This window comes from Pholcus phalangioides, unplaced genomic scaffold, assembly GCF_987345545.1.
Source record: "Pholcus phalangioides strain wild (caught in Gottingen) unplaced genomic scaffold, Ppha-v1.0 ptg000042l_1, whole genome shotgun sequence".
Lineage (NCBI taxonomy): Eukaryota > Metazoa > Arthropoda > Arachnida > Araneae > Pholcidae > Pholcus > Pholcus phalangioides.
This window is the reverse complement of record NW_028301628.1, coordinates 6,577,711-6,598,284: the sequence shown is the minus strand read 5'-3', so window position 1 is coordinate 6,598,284 and position 20,574 is coordinate 6,577,711. Positions and strand designations below refer to the sequence as shown.

The following is a 20,574-nucleotide window of genomic DNA, read 5'->3' as shown; positions in this document are numbered from 1 at the left end:
AGTTCTTATCATCCACTGTTATGCACGCTTGAGGGCGCTGTTATACACTGTTATCCTGGTGGACCTGTCCCATGTCCACCACGATCGCCCGATTTATCTAGACTCGATTTCTACTTGTTGGGGAACTTGAAAACCATGGTCTACGAGACGCCCGTTGACTCACGACACCGACCTCGACGCAGCTGCAAACGCCCGCGAGATGTAGGGCATTTTTGAAAGGGTTCGACAATCAATGCGTCGCCGTTGTGAAGCGTGCATTACTGTGGATGGGAAGAACTTTAAGAACTTGCTGTGAAAAAATTTTACGCGTACACGTACTGTCCTCGTGAAAAGTATCGCTGAATAAAGTGTTTTCCCCCACCCATTATTCGCTTCTCATTTCTGCATCTTCGTTTATCCTCCAGCTGATCAGGTTGGGGTTTCTGGTCATACATTCCTATGTGATTCTGTTTTGTTTTTGTGTTTTCTACCCCTCCCCTAAATGTTTGTACATTAAGCTTTGAATTACTTTGTATATAGGATGACGATATGACCCATATTTTACGGGACATTCCAGTCACCGTTCGCGAGTAAATTTTTTTTCTCCAAACTTCTTTTATAAAATATCCCGTTTCCTCCCTTTATTTTTGACAAGTCTCACCGGAAAATTTTTGAAAGAAAGAATTAAGATTATTTATTTTCATGTTGTATATATTAAATTATTATAATTATGAATCTTTCATATTTAATCCGAGTTATATAAATATTCATCTCGCATATATGCCAAGCATATACGTTTTTACATTACATTTTCATCAATATTTCCTGCTTTCGATGATTTTTTCAGCAATTTCAATCTTTCAACAACATTACTAGCATTTGACAACTTCTTTTTTACTGCAATTGGCATTTTTATTTGTCTTTGACAATTTTTTCGCGGTAATTGGATTACGTATGGATCCCGTTTATTCGTATTTTTATGAAGAAACTATGGTCAGCTCTGGCATTATCATGTTATGTGTGTACTGATATTTTTCTACTCGAATACCTTTCGTGGGCCGGATGGGAAACCCATTAGCGGGCCGGAACTTGTGCACCCCATTTCTTAACCAAAATAATAGTTATGATTTCCGATCCGTGTTTATTTTATAATTTCTATGCGAATTAAATATATCTTAGCTGATGAGCATTTATTACCCAAAATATCTTATTATAGATGGATGGTGATTTCTGCTCATGGTATAATGGTAAGTGCTTTTGCCCGGTAAGCAAGAGGTCCCGGGTTCGATTCCCAGTGGAGAAAAACAACACTTTTTTTTCCTGTTCACTTCGGCATAATATCCAGAAATCCTATTGATTTCATGTATCTTATCATACTTATGAATTTAAGAATGTCGATGTTGTGGCTGTTCCAAGGCAAAAATAAGCAAAAAAAGCGAAGTACAGAATAAAATTTTCCACTTTCACTTGTAATACGGTGCAATACCAACACATGAGCAAGCCACAAACGAAATAGGCTATTTCGAGAGCTGGTGGAATGGACAATTTTTTGATAAATTTGACCGATTGGAACTATGTAGAAAGGTATTTGCGGAATCAGCGATTATACAGATTTTGGCGACAATAAGATTTGGCACTTCGCCAATCTCTCGGCGCTTGTAGCTCGTCATTTAATCCAGATATCCTGATGAAAATTTTATTACCCCCTTATAGGATTGTGCTTAGTTTACGTATAAGTCTTTCAGAAATTTTTTCTTACAATTTTTGACTTTTCTTTTCATACATGTAATATTTCCCTTGTGTGGTCCGTAAATTACGTCTTTCTACAATTTTTCTCCTATTTATTAATTTTTGGTCTGCAAATTCCTCTTCTACTATTTATTTTTTCTCCTATTTATCGATTTTTGGCCCACAGATTATTTCTATATTTACTATTCATTTTATCTCCTATTTATTATTATTTTTTTTTTTTGTTCCTTTTGCCGGTCCTCAAATTACTTCTACTATTTATTTTTACTCTTATTCATAAATCTTTGTTCCACACTTTACTTCTACTATTCATTCACTCATTCATTTATTCATTCATTCATTCATTCATTTATTTATTGATACAAATACAAATGTCACAACAGACAAAGTGCCTAACGAGGTGGCTGAAAAAAGATGCCCATAAAAATATGGTTGTTGAATTTGTTTTTTTGCCAGCTCACAAATTACTTCTATTTATTTTTTCCCCATACATATTTATTTTCTGCTGATCCAAAAATGAAAATACTGCTATATTCTCGTTTTGTTCCTCCTCTTTATCTTTTGTCGGCCGGTAAGTTATTTCTGCAGTTCCGCAAATTATTTCTCCGCTATTTCTGCCGTCCCACAAAAATGTTCAACTACTTTCGTAAAAAAAGTTGAAGAACAGTCTTATATGAACTAAGGGCAAAACATGTTATGCGAAATACAAAAACAATGGGCATTTGAATTTCATAAAAAAGTTTTACATAATACCCATTTCTACGCTGCAAATACGTACTTCGAATTTTCATTTAAGCTCACCCCATTTGTTGATGCAACACAGTCATAAGCTTTTATTTCCTTACAAACAAAAAAAATTCGAGAGTTTTGTATTCCTTTAAAAAAGTAGGTATTTGTGGGTCGCGAAGGAGGCATTTCCGCCATTAATTTGAAATCTAACATCTTTGAAATGTATCTTCAATCGTGACTCGTGTCTTGCCACGAATGTTGATGTCGTCTCGAGCAACCATAAAACGGTAAAAACCCAATCCCATGTCTCATGAGATATGCAAATCACACGATCCCGGTCACTGTAAGGTGAAGGCAACGATGGGGAAATACCTATTAAACTCGTAAACTTTCAGGCGAAGGAAAAACATTTTCCAAGTAAAATAATGGAAGCTAATTTAAAATGTCATTAAATGAGATCTACTTAGCGATCAAATATCTTAAAATTCCTCTCCAAAGTACTTTAGAATGATTTTTTTTCTTCCTTCAAAAAAGTTTTAAAGAGCAAGACTTTGATTTCCCGGAGATTAAAATCAATACAAATTAATTAGATACGGAAACGATTTTGTAATTAGCGTTGAGTTGAAATCACTGAGATGGTTTCTCTAAAAATTTCACTTCAGTTTTTAGAAAATAATTTTAAATTTAAGGTATCCGACTACGTTGAAAAACGTCATTTTGGAAGAAAATATCACAATTTTTATTTTTTACGAGAGCCCTATTTTTTGTGATTCCAAAACAAGCCTAGATTTTTTATATGTCGCTCAGAACTGGAGTAACCTCCACTTTAGCGTTGCGTTTGTACATACAAATAATCCGTGAATAAAAACTTTAAACGTGTTTTACGAAGAATGATATTTTTGACATTTCTCTCACTTGAGTTTTAAAAATCTATTCATTGTATCATTACGAAATTTTAATATAATATTTTGCTATACAGTGTGTTTCAAAAAGAATCATCCGATTTAAAAAAAATCATAATTATTCAGCTTTCAATCCGTTTTGATCGAATAATGTATAGCTAGAAAGAGGGAAATCTCGAGTTTCACGCAGTTGCCGACAGATAGCGCTGACGCTCTTCCTTCGGCCGCCACTTCAGTTTCTATCAAGATTGGCTTTCCCCATAGTTAGAAACCAATTTGGATGACTTCATTTTCCAGCAGGACGGGGCACCACCACACAGGAGCTTGGACGTTCGAGAATTTTTGAAAAATCGCATTCGTAAACGATGGATCGGCCCTACGGGACCTGGCGATTCAGTTAAACATCGCTTGCCTCCAAGATCGCTGGACGGACTTCACAGAGCGCGTTTTCTTCTTGTAGGGGTTTATAAAAGACTACGTTTATATATGTGTGTGCCTCCCCTTCCAGCTACATTAGCCGAACTGAAGATACGCATAGCAGCAGCCGTGGATGCAAGAATGCTCCCAAAAGTTTGGGATGAATTTAACTACCCTATAGACATATGCCATGCATCCCGAGGTGGTCATATTGAGCCCCTTTAATTAAGTTTGTAAAAAAACTTCATGATTAACCATGAAATATAAAATTAATCTTAATTGTCTATGTTCAATATTTTTCTTAATATACGCATTTCAAATCGGGTGATTCTTTTTGAAACACCCTGTATACTGTTGAAGTTATAAACCAAAATCTAATGTCTATCGCATATATTTTTTGAATTACAGCGTTTTATAGACGAAATGTAGGACAAAATTTCAAAAAATTCAAACGTACATCAACATATTTGAATGTAACTTATGAGCGCATATGATACAATCCTTTAAATTTGGTTATAAACCAAATTTAAAGGATTTGGGATAGTACATATTCCCCCTTCCATTTGGGGATAGTACATATTCCCCAAGGGAACCAAATTTAAAGGATTATATTCAAATACGTTAATGTACGTGTGAATTTTTTGAAATTTCGTCCTGCATTTCGTCTATAAAACGCTGTAATTCAAAAAATATATGCGATAGACCTTACATTTTGCAGGTTCATAACCTGCAACATCATTAGCTGAATGTATACTGCGAAAATCACAAAACATTACATTAAAAACATTTTTTTCTGCAATCGTGTTTCGAATATTACGTGAATTTTGCCTAAAACTTGACATAAGACTTTTTTATAGAAAATGACACCGGTGGGGACCAAAGTTTGTTACTGTTTTCACCGTTTCCAGACACTTCCCATCAAAAATTGCTGTTAATGTTTCCTCCAGTACCATTTCATAGTAAAGTGCTCTCGAACTTAGTGTCAGATACCTTAAAACTCTAGAAATGATTTCAGTACTCTTTTCCAGTTTCATACCGAAAGTATTATTATAAAATGTGAAATTCTCCTTCTTGTGATAAAAGAAAATAAGCACGAAAATGGTTTTGTATCCGAGTCACGGTGCGATAATCAAGATGACCGATGGCATCGTATTTCGTACAGGCAAAGAAGATCAGAGATACGTCTGATAACAGCTGAGACGTGATCCGTGGTCATTTTTTTTAAGAAACTTGGACCTATAACTTCGTCCACGTTGCACGTACATGTCGATTTTTTGGCTGGTGACATTTTTTTTTTTGAAGATGGCTGAGTTACAATTTACGCACACAAGAACCAGAAATGTTAGAAAACAGCTGCAGATATTCATTGAAAGTCACAAAAGAATTCGAAACTTTAAAGTTTATGCATGATTTTTAGATATTGGTAAAAACATAAAGTTATAACTTTAGTGTTTTGAACTCTTCTGTGACTTTCAGTGAATATGTGCAGCTATTTTCTAACAATTCTGGTTTTTCTGGGTAAGTTGTAACTCAGACATGCGTTTAGAAGACTCGTTGATTAGTGCATTATTTTCCGATTTATGGATTTTTGATCTCTCGTGTTATGACGTTCTAAAAAAAGGGAATTTTCGAATTGTGTTCTTTAGAATACAGTAAAACAATTTGCATATAGCAGTGGTTCCAACTTCTCATGCTTCCAATACCATTTGTAAACGCGTAAAATTCGTGTGGGGGACTACCGTGCCTTCCCTAAAGAACCCTTAACACGTTCACTGCGGGGCCTAAATTGCTTGTCGAGTCCGTGGGGCGAATTTTTGTTTTAAGATTAAAACAAGTTTTGTACGCCCCCCCCCCGGTACAAGTCCTTCATGACGCCACCATGGCTTCATTAGCAGTGAGCGTGTTAAAGTCGAAACACACTGCACTGACGTGATGTGATTATCGTGACACGTCAGAGACGTTGTGAATTCTGATTTGTGGAAATTATGTGGCGTTCAATTCCCACGTCACAGAATTTTCATGAATAAAAATTCACAACGTTTCTGACGTGACGTGATTGTCACGTCACGTCAGTGTAGAAACTCTAGGAATTTTTAGGAAGCTTGCGTATTCCGAATAATGCATATAACGCATTAGACATGCATATGAGACTTGTGTATCTAGAAATGCGTAAAAAGCTTTCATATCCCTAAAAATGTATCTAAGTCTTGTGGACCCTCTAGAAATTCATAGAAGGTGGGTGTGCGTACGTTGTGAATTGCATAGGATACTTGCTTTTACCTAGAAATGCATGTAATGCATTAATTTTTTGTATAAGTGTCACGTATCTCCAGAAATACGTGGGATGCTTTATAATTATCCCCCCCCCCGAACGGCAAAACCAGTTTTTTGTTCAAAGTGACGTCTAATCGTTGAAAAAAGCTAGAAAAGGAACAGCGATTGACTATAGCTGTAATACTACTACTACGGAACCATACATGCACCTCGTCCATATTCCACTGCGGAACTTCTAACGAATTGGTACATGTTGGAATGTGTGTGTTGTGAACCTGACGTGAAATTTGTTTCTGTGTAATGCTTGTTATGCGTGGTGCTTCCATCTGCCATCAATTTTTCTAACTATGAGTGAAGCGTAATGATTGAATATTTGTATTGTTGTAGGCTTGTTGCTTTCTGTGGCGAAACGTTTTTACGGGGTAGCGATAATACTGGGGCCAAACCTCACTCAAAGATAGCGGGTGAATCAGCCATGAATTTCATGGAGCCCTACCTAAAGACCTGTAAAAATCAACGTACCGTCTTATAGAAATGCATAGAAGGTTGTCATGTATGTGTGCCTTCCGAATTGCGTAAATTGCTTGCACATCCCTAGAACTGAATATAATTCTTACTAATCTCCTGGACCTCTGAGAAATGCCTGAAGGATGGATACGAGCTTTGTCTATATCTATAATTGCATTCTAGGATGCTTTCTTGCCTCTATAGAAATACGTAGGATGCTAATTTTCTTCTGAAAATACATAGGGTGTTTGCTTACATCTTCCGATATGCGTATAAGGCTTTCGTTCTGATGAAAAACTGCGTAAGAATTTTGCTAATCTTTTGAAATTTTTCTGTGCTTTACTCATTTTTTTCCGCAATAGCTGGTGATTTTTCACATACTCTCAGAGCTACACGTAGCATAGGTTGAGGAAAGTACATCTATAAAGGCAACAAAATATTTCATTCTATTATCTCGAATCTTTATTATTGGATATTTCTTCGACGTTACAGAAGAGATTCGGTCTTCAGAACTTGATTCTTCTTTGCCCGTCGTCTACTCCTTTTGACATGCGTATCGGTCAGTTCCAGCGTAAGTCTATGAGTGAAAAAAATAAATGTAAATTATTTATTTATAAACAATCGTTATTTGCTATTTGTTTAGCAAGTATCTTTCATAATTAAACTATAAATAAAACTAGAAAACAATAGACAATTTTTAATTAAGATGTTGATAAGATCGATACATATCTAAAAATATACAGCCTCTGAAGCAGATTAACCTAGAATAATTGCAGATAAAAATTTTATGTATGAAAATGTATATAAAAGTTTGCATATTACATGCAGAGTACGTAGCTTTGTACTTTCAAAAATATTCTTTAAAGTTTTTAGAATCGATTGATACCAGTCCTGATCTTTCAATACGAGTTTGTACTGAGATTGAACTTACCAGAACGCATTTGAGACCAGGTCCGCAACCACAGTAGGTCCTGTAATGATATCCATCTGCTTCAAGGAATCCACAACGGTCACCTTAAAAAAAAAATTATATACCGTGAGACTTGAAAATATTATTTTTCATTTTATATTCTCTAGGAAAGATTTTCGAGTTTTTCAATGGCAGGATTTTGTCTTTCATTTTTCATACGAAGAATATTTATAGACTGTGTGATTTCCACCCGTATGCGAACCTCTGTATATTGGCATTTCAGATTCAGATCGGATTCGAACTTTGTATTTGCTTCTGTGTAATAGATATTCTATCTCTTTGATCTCATATATTGAGTTTTGAAGACTCAGCTGATGTTTTTTTGCTGCTCTTTTAATCGAAATTTATACAGAAAAGTTCAAAATTTTAAAATAATCAAATTTTTGTAAAAAAAGTTTCTTCATTTATCATTTTCATATAACTTCGAAAGATAGTTTTGACGTTTCCCTTCCCCACCCCCCCCCCTCCTCACATTCTTTCGTCGGCAGTGATTTTTTTTATCTTTACTTTAACGGGGAAAAACATTCATGTATGGAACTCTAAAATTTCTTTAAAGTTGAGGGGAAATCTAATTCATGAATTCCATTTCAGTCATCAACTTCTCTAGGGTGTCCATAAATGAATTACGGTTTTTCAAATAATACGATTCACACAGTGATGCATGGTATTTCAGAAAGGACTTATTAACTTTTTAACAGAGACAGATATAAAGTGGAAAAAATCATACGTTTAATGGGTGGGCCTGGAATTTAAAAATGCCGGTTTTGGCGAAATTATGTATCTATCTTAATCCCTTCGCTTTTTTGGAAGATGTTAAAAAAACCAAACAAACACAAGAGGCTCTTAGAAAAATTTGCAGGCAAAATACAACTCCTTCTTTAAATGGCAAACTCTTTTTATACAAAATTATTATACGTTCGTACACTGCTTTATGCAGCTCCTGCATTGAATACTAGAAATCCTAATGTAATTGCTTTCAAGCACTTTCAAATTGTAACTCTACGAAGCTACACCATATCTCCCAGGGTCATAATCTTGGTGTCACTGCGCATACGACAATATATTAATAAATGGATTATGATAAAGATTCTCCAAAAATAGTATGATTCTCTTCTCAATTCTAATTACGAACACCTTCCTGAAATCACAAACTACAATAACACTAATATTTTCGGATTAAGAAAGCCTAAGAACTCTTCAACAGGTTTCGACTTAACATTTTATTCCACAAATACTTATTCGTTTAACAGAACAGAATTTAATTTATTTCGTCTTTTCTCAGCCCAAAGAGGCTGTCTGACGACTTACAAATAGCATTTGTAGCATGAGTGTGTGTTTGTGCGAACAAAAATCTAGTCCAACGTCATGTCCAAAGTACTAATACAGTACGCGCTCCAAAAGGCCACAATAAGGAGGAAAAATTAAAATATTCAATATTTAAAAAATCGTTCGTAGATAAAAGCCATATAACAAAATTTAAAAAATTCCTTTTCAATACACTACGTTTTGTAAGCTGATGTCATCTGCGGGGAAAAAAAGAGTAGCGTTGCCGTGACGTCACACAGCAGCGCTGAGACCACGTCCACTGAGTCAAGGCGGCAAGCGCAGCATCAAAGATATTAAACAGTCCTTACTATATAGCCCTGATAGAAAAGGGTGCAAATGTTTCCTCCTCTTTCTTTCCTCCTCTTTCCCAGCGAGAACTAAAAGTCGTCAAGCGAACCCCATAACTTCCAATGTTACCTCAAAATTGCTCACGTAAACGAGGCTACTGTAAAAAATTACCTTAAAATATCCCTCTTAACGGAAAAATTTGGAAGTGCGCAGCGTCTGTTAATTAAAATTGTTACTAATTTTGCAAACCAGATAGTTAAAATTCAAGTTGTAAAGTTGTACCCATCAAACCTACCGCTTATATCCTCTTTCTATCTACAGTGTCGTTGTTCCCAAAAATTACAGTAGTATATTATTTCAAACTTAAGTGGAGTCTTTTCTGAAATACCCCATAGTTATTTAAGTTTTACGTGTACAAGATTAATGTGTGATATCAGGAAAAATCTCATGGCAAATGTATGAACTTTAGTATTATGTAAGTATCGTGTTGAAGGTTCATCTGCTTTCTCTCTTACCTTCAGCTCCAACGTTTTTGCATCGACCCGATAAGTAGCTGGAGGCTCTAACGCAACACTGGTTACTATTGCAATCGCAGTAGCGTTCACCATTCACCAGAACCTGATTTTAATTAAATAATGCGCTTTTATCGATGCTAAAATACATATATATATATATATACAAGGTCGCCTGGATTCGGCCTTTATCTGATCAACTATCCACTATCCATTGTAGTGGTATGGTTTAGGTTTAAAAATTGCTCCAAATGTGTTCTCAAGAAAACAGTAAAAAATAAGCAACTAAAATTTCAAATAATCTTCTTCAATACAGCACGTTTTGTAAGCTGATGTCGTCTGCGGGGACAAAAAAGATTAGCAGTGCTGTGACGTCACACAGCAGCTCTGAGACCACGCCTACCGAGACAAGGCTGCAAGCACAACATCAAAGAAATTGAACAGCCCTTACTTGATAGAAGAGGATTTATGTTTCCTCCTTTTTCGTTGCTCCTCTTTCCCAGCGTACCAGTTTCGAGAGTGAAAGTACAGTGTGTCACAGGGCCGTCATTTCAACTTTTTCCGGGGGGGGGGCGGGGCAAAGCTCATGTACTAATTGTATGTATATACACTCATGTCCATAAATTCAGGTAATTCAGAATCACACGGAAATCGAAATCTAAAGTACAAATTTCACCTGTAGAATTATCACACACATCTGCAAGAATGATATGCAAATTTCAGGAAGCCACCAGATGATGCCGATAGTACGTCACAATGACGAGAGTGTAAGAGGGGGGTATATAAGGAATGGTGGCAAAGAAGTGAAATTGTCCTCAAGAGTTTTCTGTAAGGCGCTCAGTGCCATAAGCGAATAGTTATGACACAGAGGACGCATGTGGATGATTTTTTACGTGGTAGAATTATCGGCCGCCTGGTTTGTGGGCGTACTCAGATGGAAGTATCCGAGGAACTTGGAATTGCCCAAAGTGTCATCTCTAGGCTTTGGCAACGATTCCAAGATAACGGAAATGTCAGTAGACGTTACAGTACAGGTCGCCCTCGAGTTACAACGCCGAATGAAGACCGGTATTTGGCAGTAACTGTCAAAAGAAGCAGACGGAGCACAGCAGCCGACCTGTCTCGTCAGCTATATGCAGCCAGGGGTACCACAGTTTCAAGGCAAACCGTGTACAGACGTTTGGGAGATATTGGTCTATATGCTCGCAGGCCTGTCAGATGTGTTCCGCTCACGGCAACTCACTGTCGGCAGCGATTAGCCTGGAGTAGAGAACATGCAATGTGGACATCGTCACAGTGGGCTTGTGTGATGTTTTCCGACGAGTCCAGGTATAGCTTGCAGTCTGATTCACGTCGGACTTTCATATGGAGAACGCCAGGTACCCGTTGCCGCCAAGACAACATCATTGAACGACACCGTTACGGTTATGCAGCATTGCTCGTTTGGGGTGGAATTATACTGGGTTCCAGAACAGATCTGCATGTTCAAACCGGAACCATGAAAGCCCAAATTTATCGGGTTATCATTCTGAAACAACATGTACGTTTGTTTAGGGGTGCCATGGGCGCATAATTTGTGTTTATGGATGATAACACCGAGAAAACATCGTAAACGAATGCCTTTAATCTGAGGATATAACCCGTATGGAATGGCCGGCATTCTCACCGGACTTGAATCCGATAGAGCATGTGTGGGACATGCTTGGCCGACGAGTTGCAGCCCGTCAACCACCTCCTACATGTGTACCGGAACCTCGGAGAGCATTGCTTGCTGAGTGGAGTGATCTTCCCCAAGATCAGATCGATAATTTGATACTCAGCATACCTAGGCGTTGTACGGACTGTATTTCATCGCATGGGAGACATACAATGTATTAACCGTCATACCAACCATGTAATAGTAAGTTTTTGTAAAGGAGGTTATTTTTTACTATTGCTCCAGGGAGCAAAAATCGTAGTTTTTATGAATGGTATCATACGTACACCATCGTTTTTGTTCTTGAACCTTTATTTGCCGGAGCTATCATTATCCTTAATTTATGGACATGAGTGTATATATTTGTGTGTATATATATATATATATATATACACACCATTTTTAGTGTATTTTCAAAAGCCGGGGGGGCCTGGTGTGTAATAAAATAAAAAAGATCTTCATTTTTATAAGGTTCTACTGTTCTCGAACTTCCAATTAGAAAGTAAAGTCGTTTCCTGTCCGGCCAATAAAAAAATTTCACGTTTTTAAGTGCAATGTTCGCTAAGATATTTAGATTCAAAAAACCAGAAAAAGTTGGGAAAGAACAATATAATTCAGGAACGAAAGCGGTGTCATTGGTTTATGCTGTTATTTCGAAGCTTTTTAGCGATTTTTTGAGTTCAAATATCTCAGCCAACATTGCACTTAGAAACGCGGATCGCTTTTTCGGTGCCCTCAGAAGAGACAGGGCAACAAATTATAATTCAAAGGACGAGGGGAACGGTATAAAATTTTGGATTTGTTATTTTATGGCACACTTTATTTTCACTCCCAAAACAGGGTGATATCTGAACACATTTTGAGCATTATTTAAACTGAAATCATATTTCTACGACTAACGGTTGATGAGATAAACGCTGAATTATGACTTATAGGATACCCTATACATTGTTTAAAAAAATCAATTATTTTTTAAAGAACCAACTCTTTTTGCAATCGTATATTATTTATTCAGGGTTTTGCTGAATAAATAGCTTTTTTTACACCTTTTCTGCTGATAATCTCTGGATATTTAACTTTGATAACTCAAATATTTAACTGAAGATTCATGCAAAGTCATCGCAGCTATTTTTTTTTCCATGACGATTTGATGGGAAATATCAATAAGGATGTTATATTGGCTTTTTTATATAGCGTTATGTGTGAACTGCATAAAATTTATCAAAGCCATATGACGCGTGAAATAAGAATCAATAGATAGTTTTCAATACTACATAAAAACTATTTCAACAAATTTCAATGAAGCTTGTTTTAACAATTTTTTAACAGAATTAGGTACTTCTAATATCACGTGCGAGTAACGTTTGTTGAATTTATCTTCATAACAGCTGTAAGTTTCAACAATAACAACTGATAATGTTTTTCCTATTGTGCTTTCTGACATGAATATGTCTTTTGAAATTATCTGACGATGCCGGGTGCATTCACAAAAAAGTTGTGTAACGAAATTCTTTAAGCGCTCATACCTCAGGAAGTATTCATAAATCAGTATTTTGATGTCTCGTGGTAGATCGCGTGTAGACAAATCCAACGGTACAACAACGGTTTTAATACCTCTTCCGGTCTCGGCACCAGATACGCGACCCGTATTCGTAACGAAATTGTTTTACGCTGTATCTCTCAAGAGGTTCGCAACGCATGTAGACGCCATTGGTATCGTCTGTTAGCTATTTCAAAGAAAAATCTGTTGGTATTATAGTTATGTGATTACCTGTCACGCGATTCAAAGCACAAAGAACGTATTCACGTCAAAACTTGCAACCGTATATGCAACCCAATTTTCATTTTAGTTATATGGTGAAAAACTTCTCTCTACCGCCTCTCTCTCTATTTTTCTTCAGTCATTAGCCAATACAAATAAGCAAATTATCTACCATGACCTTCCAGTGCTGTATATTTGTGAGTTAAACTGGAACTATAAGGTATCCATTTTATTCAGCCACTTTATCTTAATATGAAAAAGTTATTCACCTAAAACATAATAACAGAATAGCAGTGTATCTCGCGACACAACTGTCCACCAAATCTTTCCCGTAATCAAATGAACAACCTTATTCTTTCTGGGATAAAAACTATATTTTGAGATAATAAACAAGTTTAAAACTGGATAGTAAGATATATTTAAGAATAAGTTTTTCATTATCTTAAAACATGTTAATACATCAATATATGTAACTAAAACAAAGGAGTATAGCATATACAGTCCACGCCGCTTAATGTGATCACATCGGGATTCTGGGTTTCTTATAACAATAATCGAATGATAGCTGCTTCTGAAAAAAAGGTCCCGTTTGCAAGTATGGTTACCATACATCCCATTTGGTTTAACGGACGAATTATGTAGCGTTCATAAAACCACTAAAGATATATCGAAATTTTCTTACCAAACACACTACGAGGGCTACAAAAATTTTAAGCATTTTTGTGACTGTTGGTGGTCCTTCTGAATCTGTCGATGAAATTGGACAGAATAAATCACCGAATACTTTGCACGCGATTTACATTCATTTCTTATCTGAATAACTGTGTCGAAGTTATCTGCAAAACACCTGGTGATTTTCCACCGAACTTTCTTTTTTTTTTTTTTCCACTCGTCTTAAAAGGAGTGATAACCACGGAAATTTTTTTCTAATCACCTCCTGTTATACATATGTTTCTACTTATAACCAATTTCGAGGCACGAATGCAAGCCGATCTCCACGTTAAAAAGTCTCGCCGCAGAGAGAGCAACAGCCCTACAACGTTACAATTATTCATTCATTGCACTTCACTCACTATGAGCTGCGAAAAAAACTCATAAATTAAAAAAAAAATTCATTGCAGATGGCAGCACTACACGCATTACACAGAAACAAGCTTTCTCCCACTAAACGTACACGCACATTCCAACGTGTGCCAATTCGTTTGAAGTTCCGCAGAGGGATATGGACGAGGTGCATGTCTGGTTTAGTAATAGTAGTAGTAATATATGTTTCTATAATTAATACTACTACTTAACCGTACATGCGCTTAGTACACATTCCTGTGCGGACCTTTTAACAAATACCACAACAGGCAAATTGGCCAAAGAAGTGTCTAAAAGAATTATGCCCATAAAAAATATCGATGTCAAATGTAAGCAACCCAATATAAAAGCATATACCATTGAAGAGAAAACTGATAATTAATCATATTTATAATACACTGTCATAAAAATATGGTTGTTTCATGTAAGTATGGATAGCTTCTCGATTTTTCCTACTGTGTCTATCGTATTTCGCTTCAAACGTGTCAATTGAGTTTGAATTCACGAGTCCCGGAGGTAAGCTATTCCGTTTATTAACATCCCTTCATGGAAAAACTCACTGACACCACAACCTGGAATTGTCCCTTTCCCATCGATACTGCTGCCCCTAGTTGAATCAATCGGCGTTTTAATAATTTATGTGGGAAAGATGGCGCAACATGCCGGAATCTAGTTGGCGAGTGCGTGTGGCGCGCGTGCGAACGAGGAGAAGGATTGACGACGCGGTGGACGAAAGACGTATTGGGATAATGTCTGTAACTGTGTGTAAATAATAATTATAGTTTATGATTAAAATCTCACATTTATGTTCCATCCTATCCATCCCGTTGAAAATTATGAATACTTGGACCATGCCCCCCCCCCCCACGTCCGACACCTGAGTTCTTCCAGTGTAAACATATAAAACAAGAAATCAATCCTTTCTTCACAGCTCGGACATTGTGTGCCAACAAGAGCACGCGCTCTGCAGCCCCTTCACCAAGTTTATGTCCATCTGTAGGTAAGGTCTTCCAATCCTTACGGCATACTCCAATCCAGGAACGCAATTCGGAACTAAAGAAAGCGATAATTTCAGAATTAAAGAAAGAGATAATTTCAAAATTAAAGAAAGAGATAATTTCAAAATTAAAGAAAGAGACGATTTCAGAATTAAAGAAATAGATAATTTCAGAATTAAAGAAATAGATAATTTCAGAATTAAAGAAAGAGATAATTTCAGAATTAAAGAAAGAGATAATTTCAGAACTAAATAAAGAGATAATTTCGGAATTAAAGAAAGAGATAATTTCAGAATTAAAGAAAGAGATAATTTCAGAATTAAAGAAAGAGATAATTTCAGAATTAAAGAAAGATATAATTTCAGAATTGGTGAAAGTTTAAACTTAAAGAAAGATATAATTTCAGAATTAAAGAAAGATATGTGGCGATGCTGTCGGCAAGAGTGTGTAGGTGTTGGTTTCGAATAGCATAAACCTGCCAACACCTCGTTATGTGCGCGCGCCTTTTCTTAGCCTCTCTTCCGCTGTTTGGGGGAGAAGGCTTTGGTTTCTTGCAGAGTAGAGATGTCTTTTGACTGTGTGTCCGTGTATTATCATTTCGTATATATGTGTTAACGTGCCGTGTGTTTCTTCTAATTAATAAACCGTATATTTAACCGTATCTAGAATTGAACAGTCTTAGTGGAGTCAAATAAAATTTAACTATGGATAAATAGCTACTTCAATTTAAATGTCATTATCACCTCCGGCAACTACATATGGTGTCCACAAACTGGTGACTCAGGACTATCGGATTCGTTACAACGAATCATGAATACCTCTCTGCAATGTGGATTTTAATTTCAGTTTCGTGGTGAGTGAATATTTCTCTCTTTCGTAGGACTATTGCCGTCTTCATTCTTTCGCTATGGCAAATCCGCAAGCAACTGCTAGTCAGACTGAACTTTCCCTTTCGGGAACCGAAGTCTCACGTGTTTCATTCCGTGCGCCTCCATTTTGGGAAGCCGACGTTGATTTATGGTTCCTTCAAGTGGAATCCCAGTTTATCACGGCAGGCATTACCGCGGATAAGACGAAGTTTCATTCGGTGATTTCCGTTCTCGACACAAAAATCTTGTCTTACGTGAGTGATTTAGTACGTAATCCTCCCTCACACGATTTATATGAGACTCTAAAGAAACGTATTCTTTCCCGATTTGCTCAATCTGAAACTGCTCGCTTGAAATCTCTTTTTCATGAGTGCGAGCTAGGCGACAAAAAACCGTCCCAGCTACTTTGTGAGATGCGAAACTTGTCGAATAACACAATCAGTGATGATGTTTTGAGCACATTATGGCAGCAAAGATTACCCGTCAGTGTTCAACAAATTTTGTCGATTTGTCGGGATCCTCTTGACTCTTTAGCTCAGATAGCTGATCGCATATTAGAAGCTTCGAGTTTCAACGCTGTCGTTTCTCAGGTGTCTCAACCTCCTCTGCCTTCTTCAGAGTTGCATGAGCTTAAAAAAGAAATTGCATCGCTCGCTACACGAGTCGAAGAGCTCTCTCGTTCTCGAAACCAATACAGAGGTCGGTCGCGAAACAATTCGAAAACTCGTGAGCGGAAAAAATCTTCAGATCGCTCCGATCGACGCAAATTGTGCTGGTATCATGCTCGATATGGTGAAAAAGCACATCGTTGCATTTCACCTTGCCAACACTCGGAAAACTAGTGGGCAATCCTGTTACAGCGGCGGCCGGAGATTGCCACTTTCAAAGTCGCTTATTCATTTGTGATAGAAAATCGAAAATTCGTTTTCTTGTTGACAGTGGTGCAGCTGTGAGCTGTTTTCCTAAATCACTTGCCAAAGTTTCCAAGCCTGACGACCTTTCGTTATATGCGGCTAATGGCACTAAAATTCACACATATGGAACTAAGCATTTTGAACTTGATCTCGGACTGAGGAGAATATTCTCATTCAATTTCTTAGTGGCCGACGTCACAAGTCCTATTTTGGGTGCCGATTTCTTGGAGAGATTCGGTTTACTTGTTGATGTCAAGAATCGCCGGTTGGTTGATAATTTGACAACTCTATACTCTCTTGGTGTCGTTACCACTGGTCCTTCTCTCGGTCTAACTACAGTTTCTGGTGCCACTACATACCATAAAATTTTGACCAAGTTCCCAAATCTCACTGGTTCGGTCTTAAATTCTCAACCCAAACCACATGCCATTATCCACTTCATCGAAACATCAGGGCCTCCCGTCTTCGCAAAGGCTAGACGTCTTTCTCCTGAAAAACTTTTTGCCGTCAAGAAAGAATTTAACTTGCTTTTGAAGCAAGGCATCATTCGTCCTAGCAAAAGCCCTTGGGCTAGTCCTATCCACCTAGTCCCAAAAAAGACAGGTGGTTGGCGCATATGTGGTGATTTTCGTCGGTTGAATGCCGTAACTACTCCTGATCGTTATCCTATTCCCAATATTCAAGACTTTTCTTTCGGTCTGGCTGGAAAAAGAATATTTTCTAAACTCGATCTTGTAAAGGCATACCACCAGATTCCTGTGAAAGAAAGTGATATTCCCAAGACGGCTGTGATTACACCGCACGGTCTCTTTGAGTATGTTTTCATGACCTTTGGGCTCAGGAACGCCGCACAAACATTTCAACGATTCGTTGACAGCATCCTCTCGGATCTCGACTTCTGCTATGTTTACTTAGACGACATTCTTGTTGCGTCAGCTGATGAGAAGTCGCATGAACAAGATCTCGATGTGTTGTTCAAGAGACTAAGCGAATACGGTTTAGTTCTCAATCCTGACAAATGCCAATTTGGACTCAAAGAAATTCAGTTTTTAGGTCATCTTGTGTCAGAAAAGGGCATTTCCCCGTTGCCGGATCGTGTTACCGCACTTTTGGACTATCCATTGCCCAACACAATCGATGAGCTGCGACGTTTTCTGGCACTAATAAATTTTTATCATCGTTTCATGAAAAACGCTGCCTCTACGCAAGCATGTTTACATGATCTAGTTAAAGGCAAACAAAAACGGGATAAAACAAAAATCGTCTGGTCTGAGGAAGCAAAATCTGCATTCGAGTCATGCAAGGAAATGATTTCCAATGCTGCTCTATTGGCTCATCCTATTTCAAGTGCGCATCTCCTTCTAGCTGTCGACGCGTCTGATTTCGCGATTGGCGGAGTTTTGAATCAAGCAGTTAATGATCAAACTCAGCCATTAGGATTCTTCTCGCGTAAGCTAACTTCAGCTGAACGCAGATACAGTGCGTACGATCGAGAATTGCTAGCGATATATTCAGCAATTAAATATTTTCGACATATGCTGGAGGGATCTGACTTCGAAATTCTCACAGACCACAAACCATTGGTCTATGCATTTTCCCAAAAAAGTGAAAAATGTTCACCTAGGCAGATTCGTCATCTAGAATTCATTAGTCAATTTTCAACCCGTATCAAGCACATTTCAGGCGATCGAAATGCAGTAGCCGATGCATTTTCAAGAATATCGGAAATTGAAATACCTCCTAGTATCGATTTCGCCGAGATGGCTCGCGCTCAGGATGAGGAAGAATTGCGATTACTTCGTGAAATGGACTCAGGTCTCGAGTTAAAACCAATGACTTTCGGTTCTCCTGAAGTCACTCTACAGTGTGATGTTTCCACTGGTTCAATTAGACCTTACGTACCGTCAACGTTTCGCCGCGCTATTTTTGATGCAGTGCACAACCTCTCCCACCCTGGCGCCCAAGCTACTACTGAAATGGTTCGCAGACGATTCATCTGGAAATTTTTAGAAAGGGACTGCAAAGAGTGGTGCAAAACTTGCATCCATTGCCAGCGATCCAAAGTTGGTCGTCACACACATTCTCCTATTGGTGCATTCGGATTACCTTCCGCAAGGTTCTCGCATGTCCATATTGACATCGTGGGTCCACTTCCACCAAGTAAAGGAAATCGCTACGTTGTGACTTGCAGTGACCGATTCACCAGATGGCCGGAAGCTATTCCTGTACCCGATCAGACTGCTGAAACTGTGGCATTCGCTTTCCTGTCGAATTGGATCTCCCGTTTTGGCGTTCCAGAACGCATTACTACGGACAGGGGTTCTCAGTTTGAATCTGAACTCTTCCGATCTCTTGCGAAGTTGCTGGGTGTGGACAGGGTGCGTACTACCGCTTACCACCCACAAAGCAATGGAGCCATCGAGAGATTCCACAGGGACTTGAAAGCTGCCATCATGTGTCACGCCACTGAAAGATGGGTTGACGTTCTTCCTACCATTCTACTCGGGATACGCTCAAGTTTCAAACCTGATTTTGGTGCTACGCCGGCGGACATGGTCTACGGAACATCTCTGAGGTTACCAGGAGACTTCTTCAAAGATTCCGGTAAGCACACCTCAAAATCTGATTATGTCACGAACTTGCGTATGACTATGTCAAAGCTTCGTCCTTCGCCTTTGTCCAATCATTCCTCAAAAAACATTTTTGTGCACAAGGACTTGGCCAGATCCACACACGTTTTTGTGAGGGTTGACACTGTAAGGCGTTCGCTACAGCAGCCTTACCAAGGACCTTATGAAGTTTTGAATAGGACTGATAAATTTTTTACTTTGCGTATCAATAATGAATCTAAGTGTATTTCTATTGATCGTTTAAAACCTGCATTTTTGTTTAATTCTCTCGAATGCAAAGAATCTAATGTTCGCAAATCATCTATATGTAATGCCCCAGCCTCGCCACAGGGCTTCGTCACGAGGTCCGGACGGAAAGTCCGTTTTGTAACACCTTATCAAGCTTAACGTCCTTCGGACTCGTGGGGGAGTACTGTGGCGATGCTGTCGGCAAGAGTGTGTAGGTGTTGGTTTCGAATAGCATAAACCTGCCAACACCTCGTTATGTGCGCGCGCCTTTTCTTAGCCTCTCTTCCGCTGTTTGGGGGAGAAGGCTTTGGTTTCTTGCAGAGTAGAGATGTCTTTTGACTGTGTGTCCGTGTATTATCATTTCGTATATATGTGTTAACGTGCCGTGTGTTTCTTCTAATTAATAAACCGTATATTTAACCGTATCTAGAATTGAACAGTCTTAGTGGAGTCAAATAAAATTTAACTATGGATAAATAGCTACTTCAATTTAAATGTCATTATCACCTCCGGCAACTACATATGGTGTCCACAGATATAATTTCAGAATTAAAGAAAGAGATAATTTCAGAATTAAAGAAAGAGATAATTTCAGAATTAAAGAAAGAGATAATTTCAGAATTAAAGAAAGATATAATTTCAGAATTAAAGAAAGAGATAATTTCAGAATTAAAGAAAGATATAATTTCAGTTTTAAATAATGATGATAAATTCAGTGTATACATTTCTAGTGTAAAATAC

The 20,574-nt window shown here is 37.8% G+C and overlaps 2 protein-coding genes across 2 annotated transcripts in view; one reads left to right on the top strand and one right to left on the bottom strand.

The window, feature by feature from the left end:
* The window catches only part of LOC149064380 (BAI1-associated protein 3-like), a 462,395-nt gene that overhangs the window by 395,160 nt on the left and 46,661 nt on the right, over positions 1-20,574 (top strand). The window lies entirely within an intron of this gene.
* LOC149064382 (uncharacterized) lies at positions 6,997-13,906 on the bottom strand. The gene is made up of 4 exons (XM_089254842.1): positions 13,794-13,906; positions 9,657-9,759; positions 7,489-7,571; positions 6,997-7,134 (listed from the first exon to the last, which is right to left on the bottom strand). Exons 1-4 carry the CDS (start codon positions 13,827-13,829, stop codon positions 7,093-7,095), a joined length of 264 nt encoding a protein of 87 aa, XP_089110968.1. The 5' UTR covers positions 13,830-13,906; the 3' UTR covers positions 6,997-7,092.

Coding starts and splice junctions, on each gene's coding strand:
- LOC149064382 (XM_089254842.1), bottom strand. CDS start 13,829: ATGCTTAAAATTTTTGTAGCCCTCGTAGTGTGTTTG. Junction 7,572..9,656: donor CAAAAACGTTGGAGCTGAAG/GTAAGAGAGAAA, acceptor TTTTTTTTTAAG/GTGACCGTTGTGGATTCCTT. Junction 7,135..7,488: donor CTGGTCTCAAATGCGTTCTG/GTAAGTTCAATC, acceptor TTTCACTCATAG/ACTTACGCTGGAACTGACCG.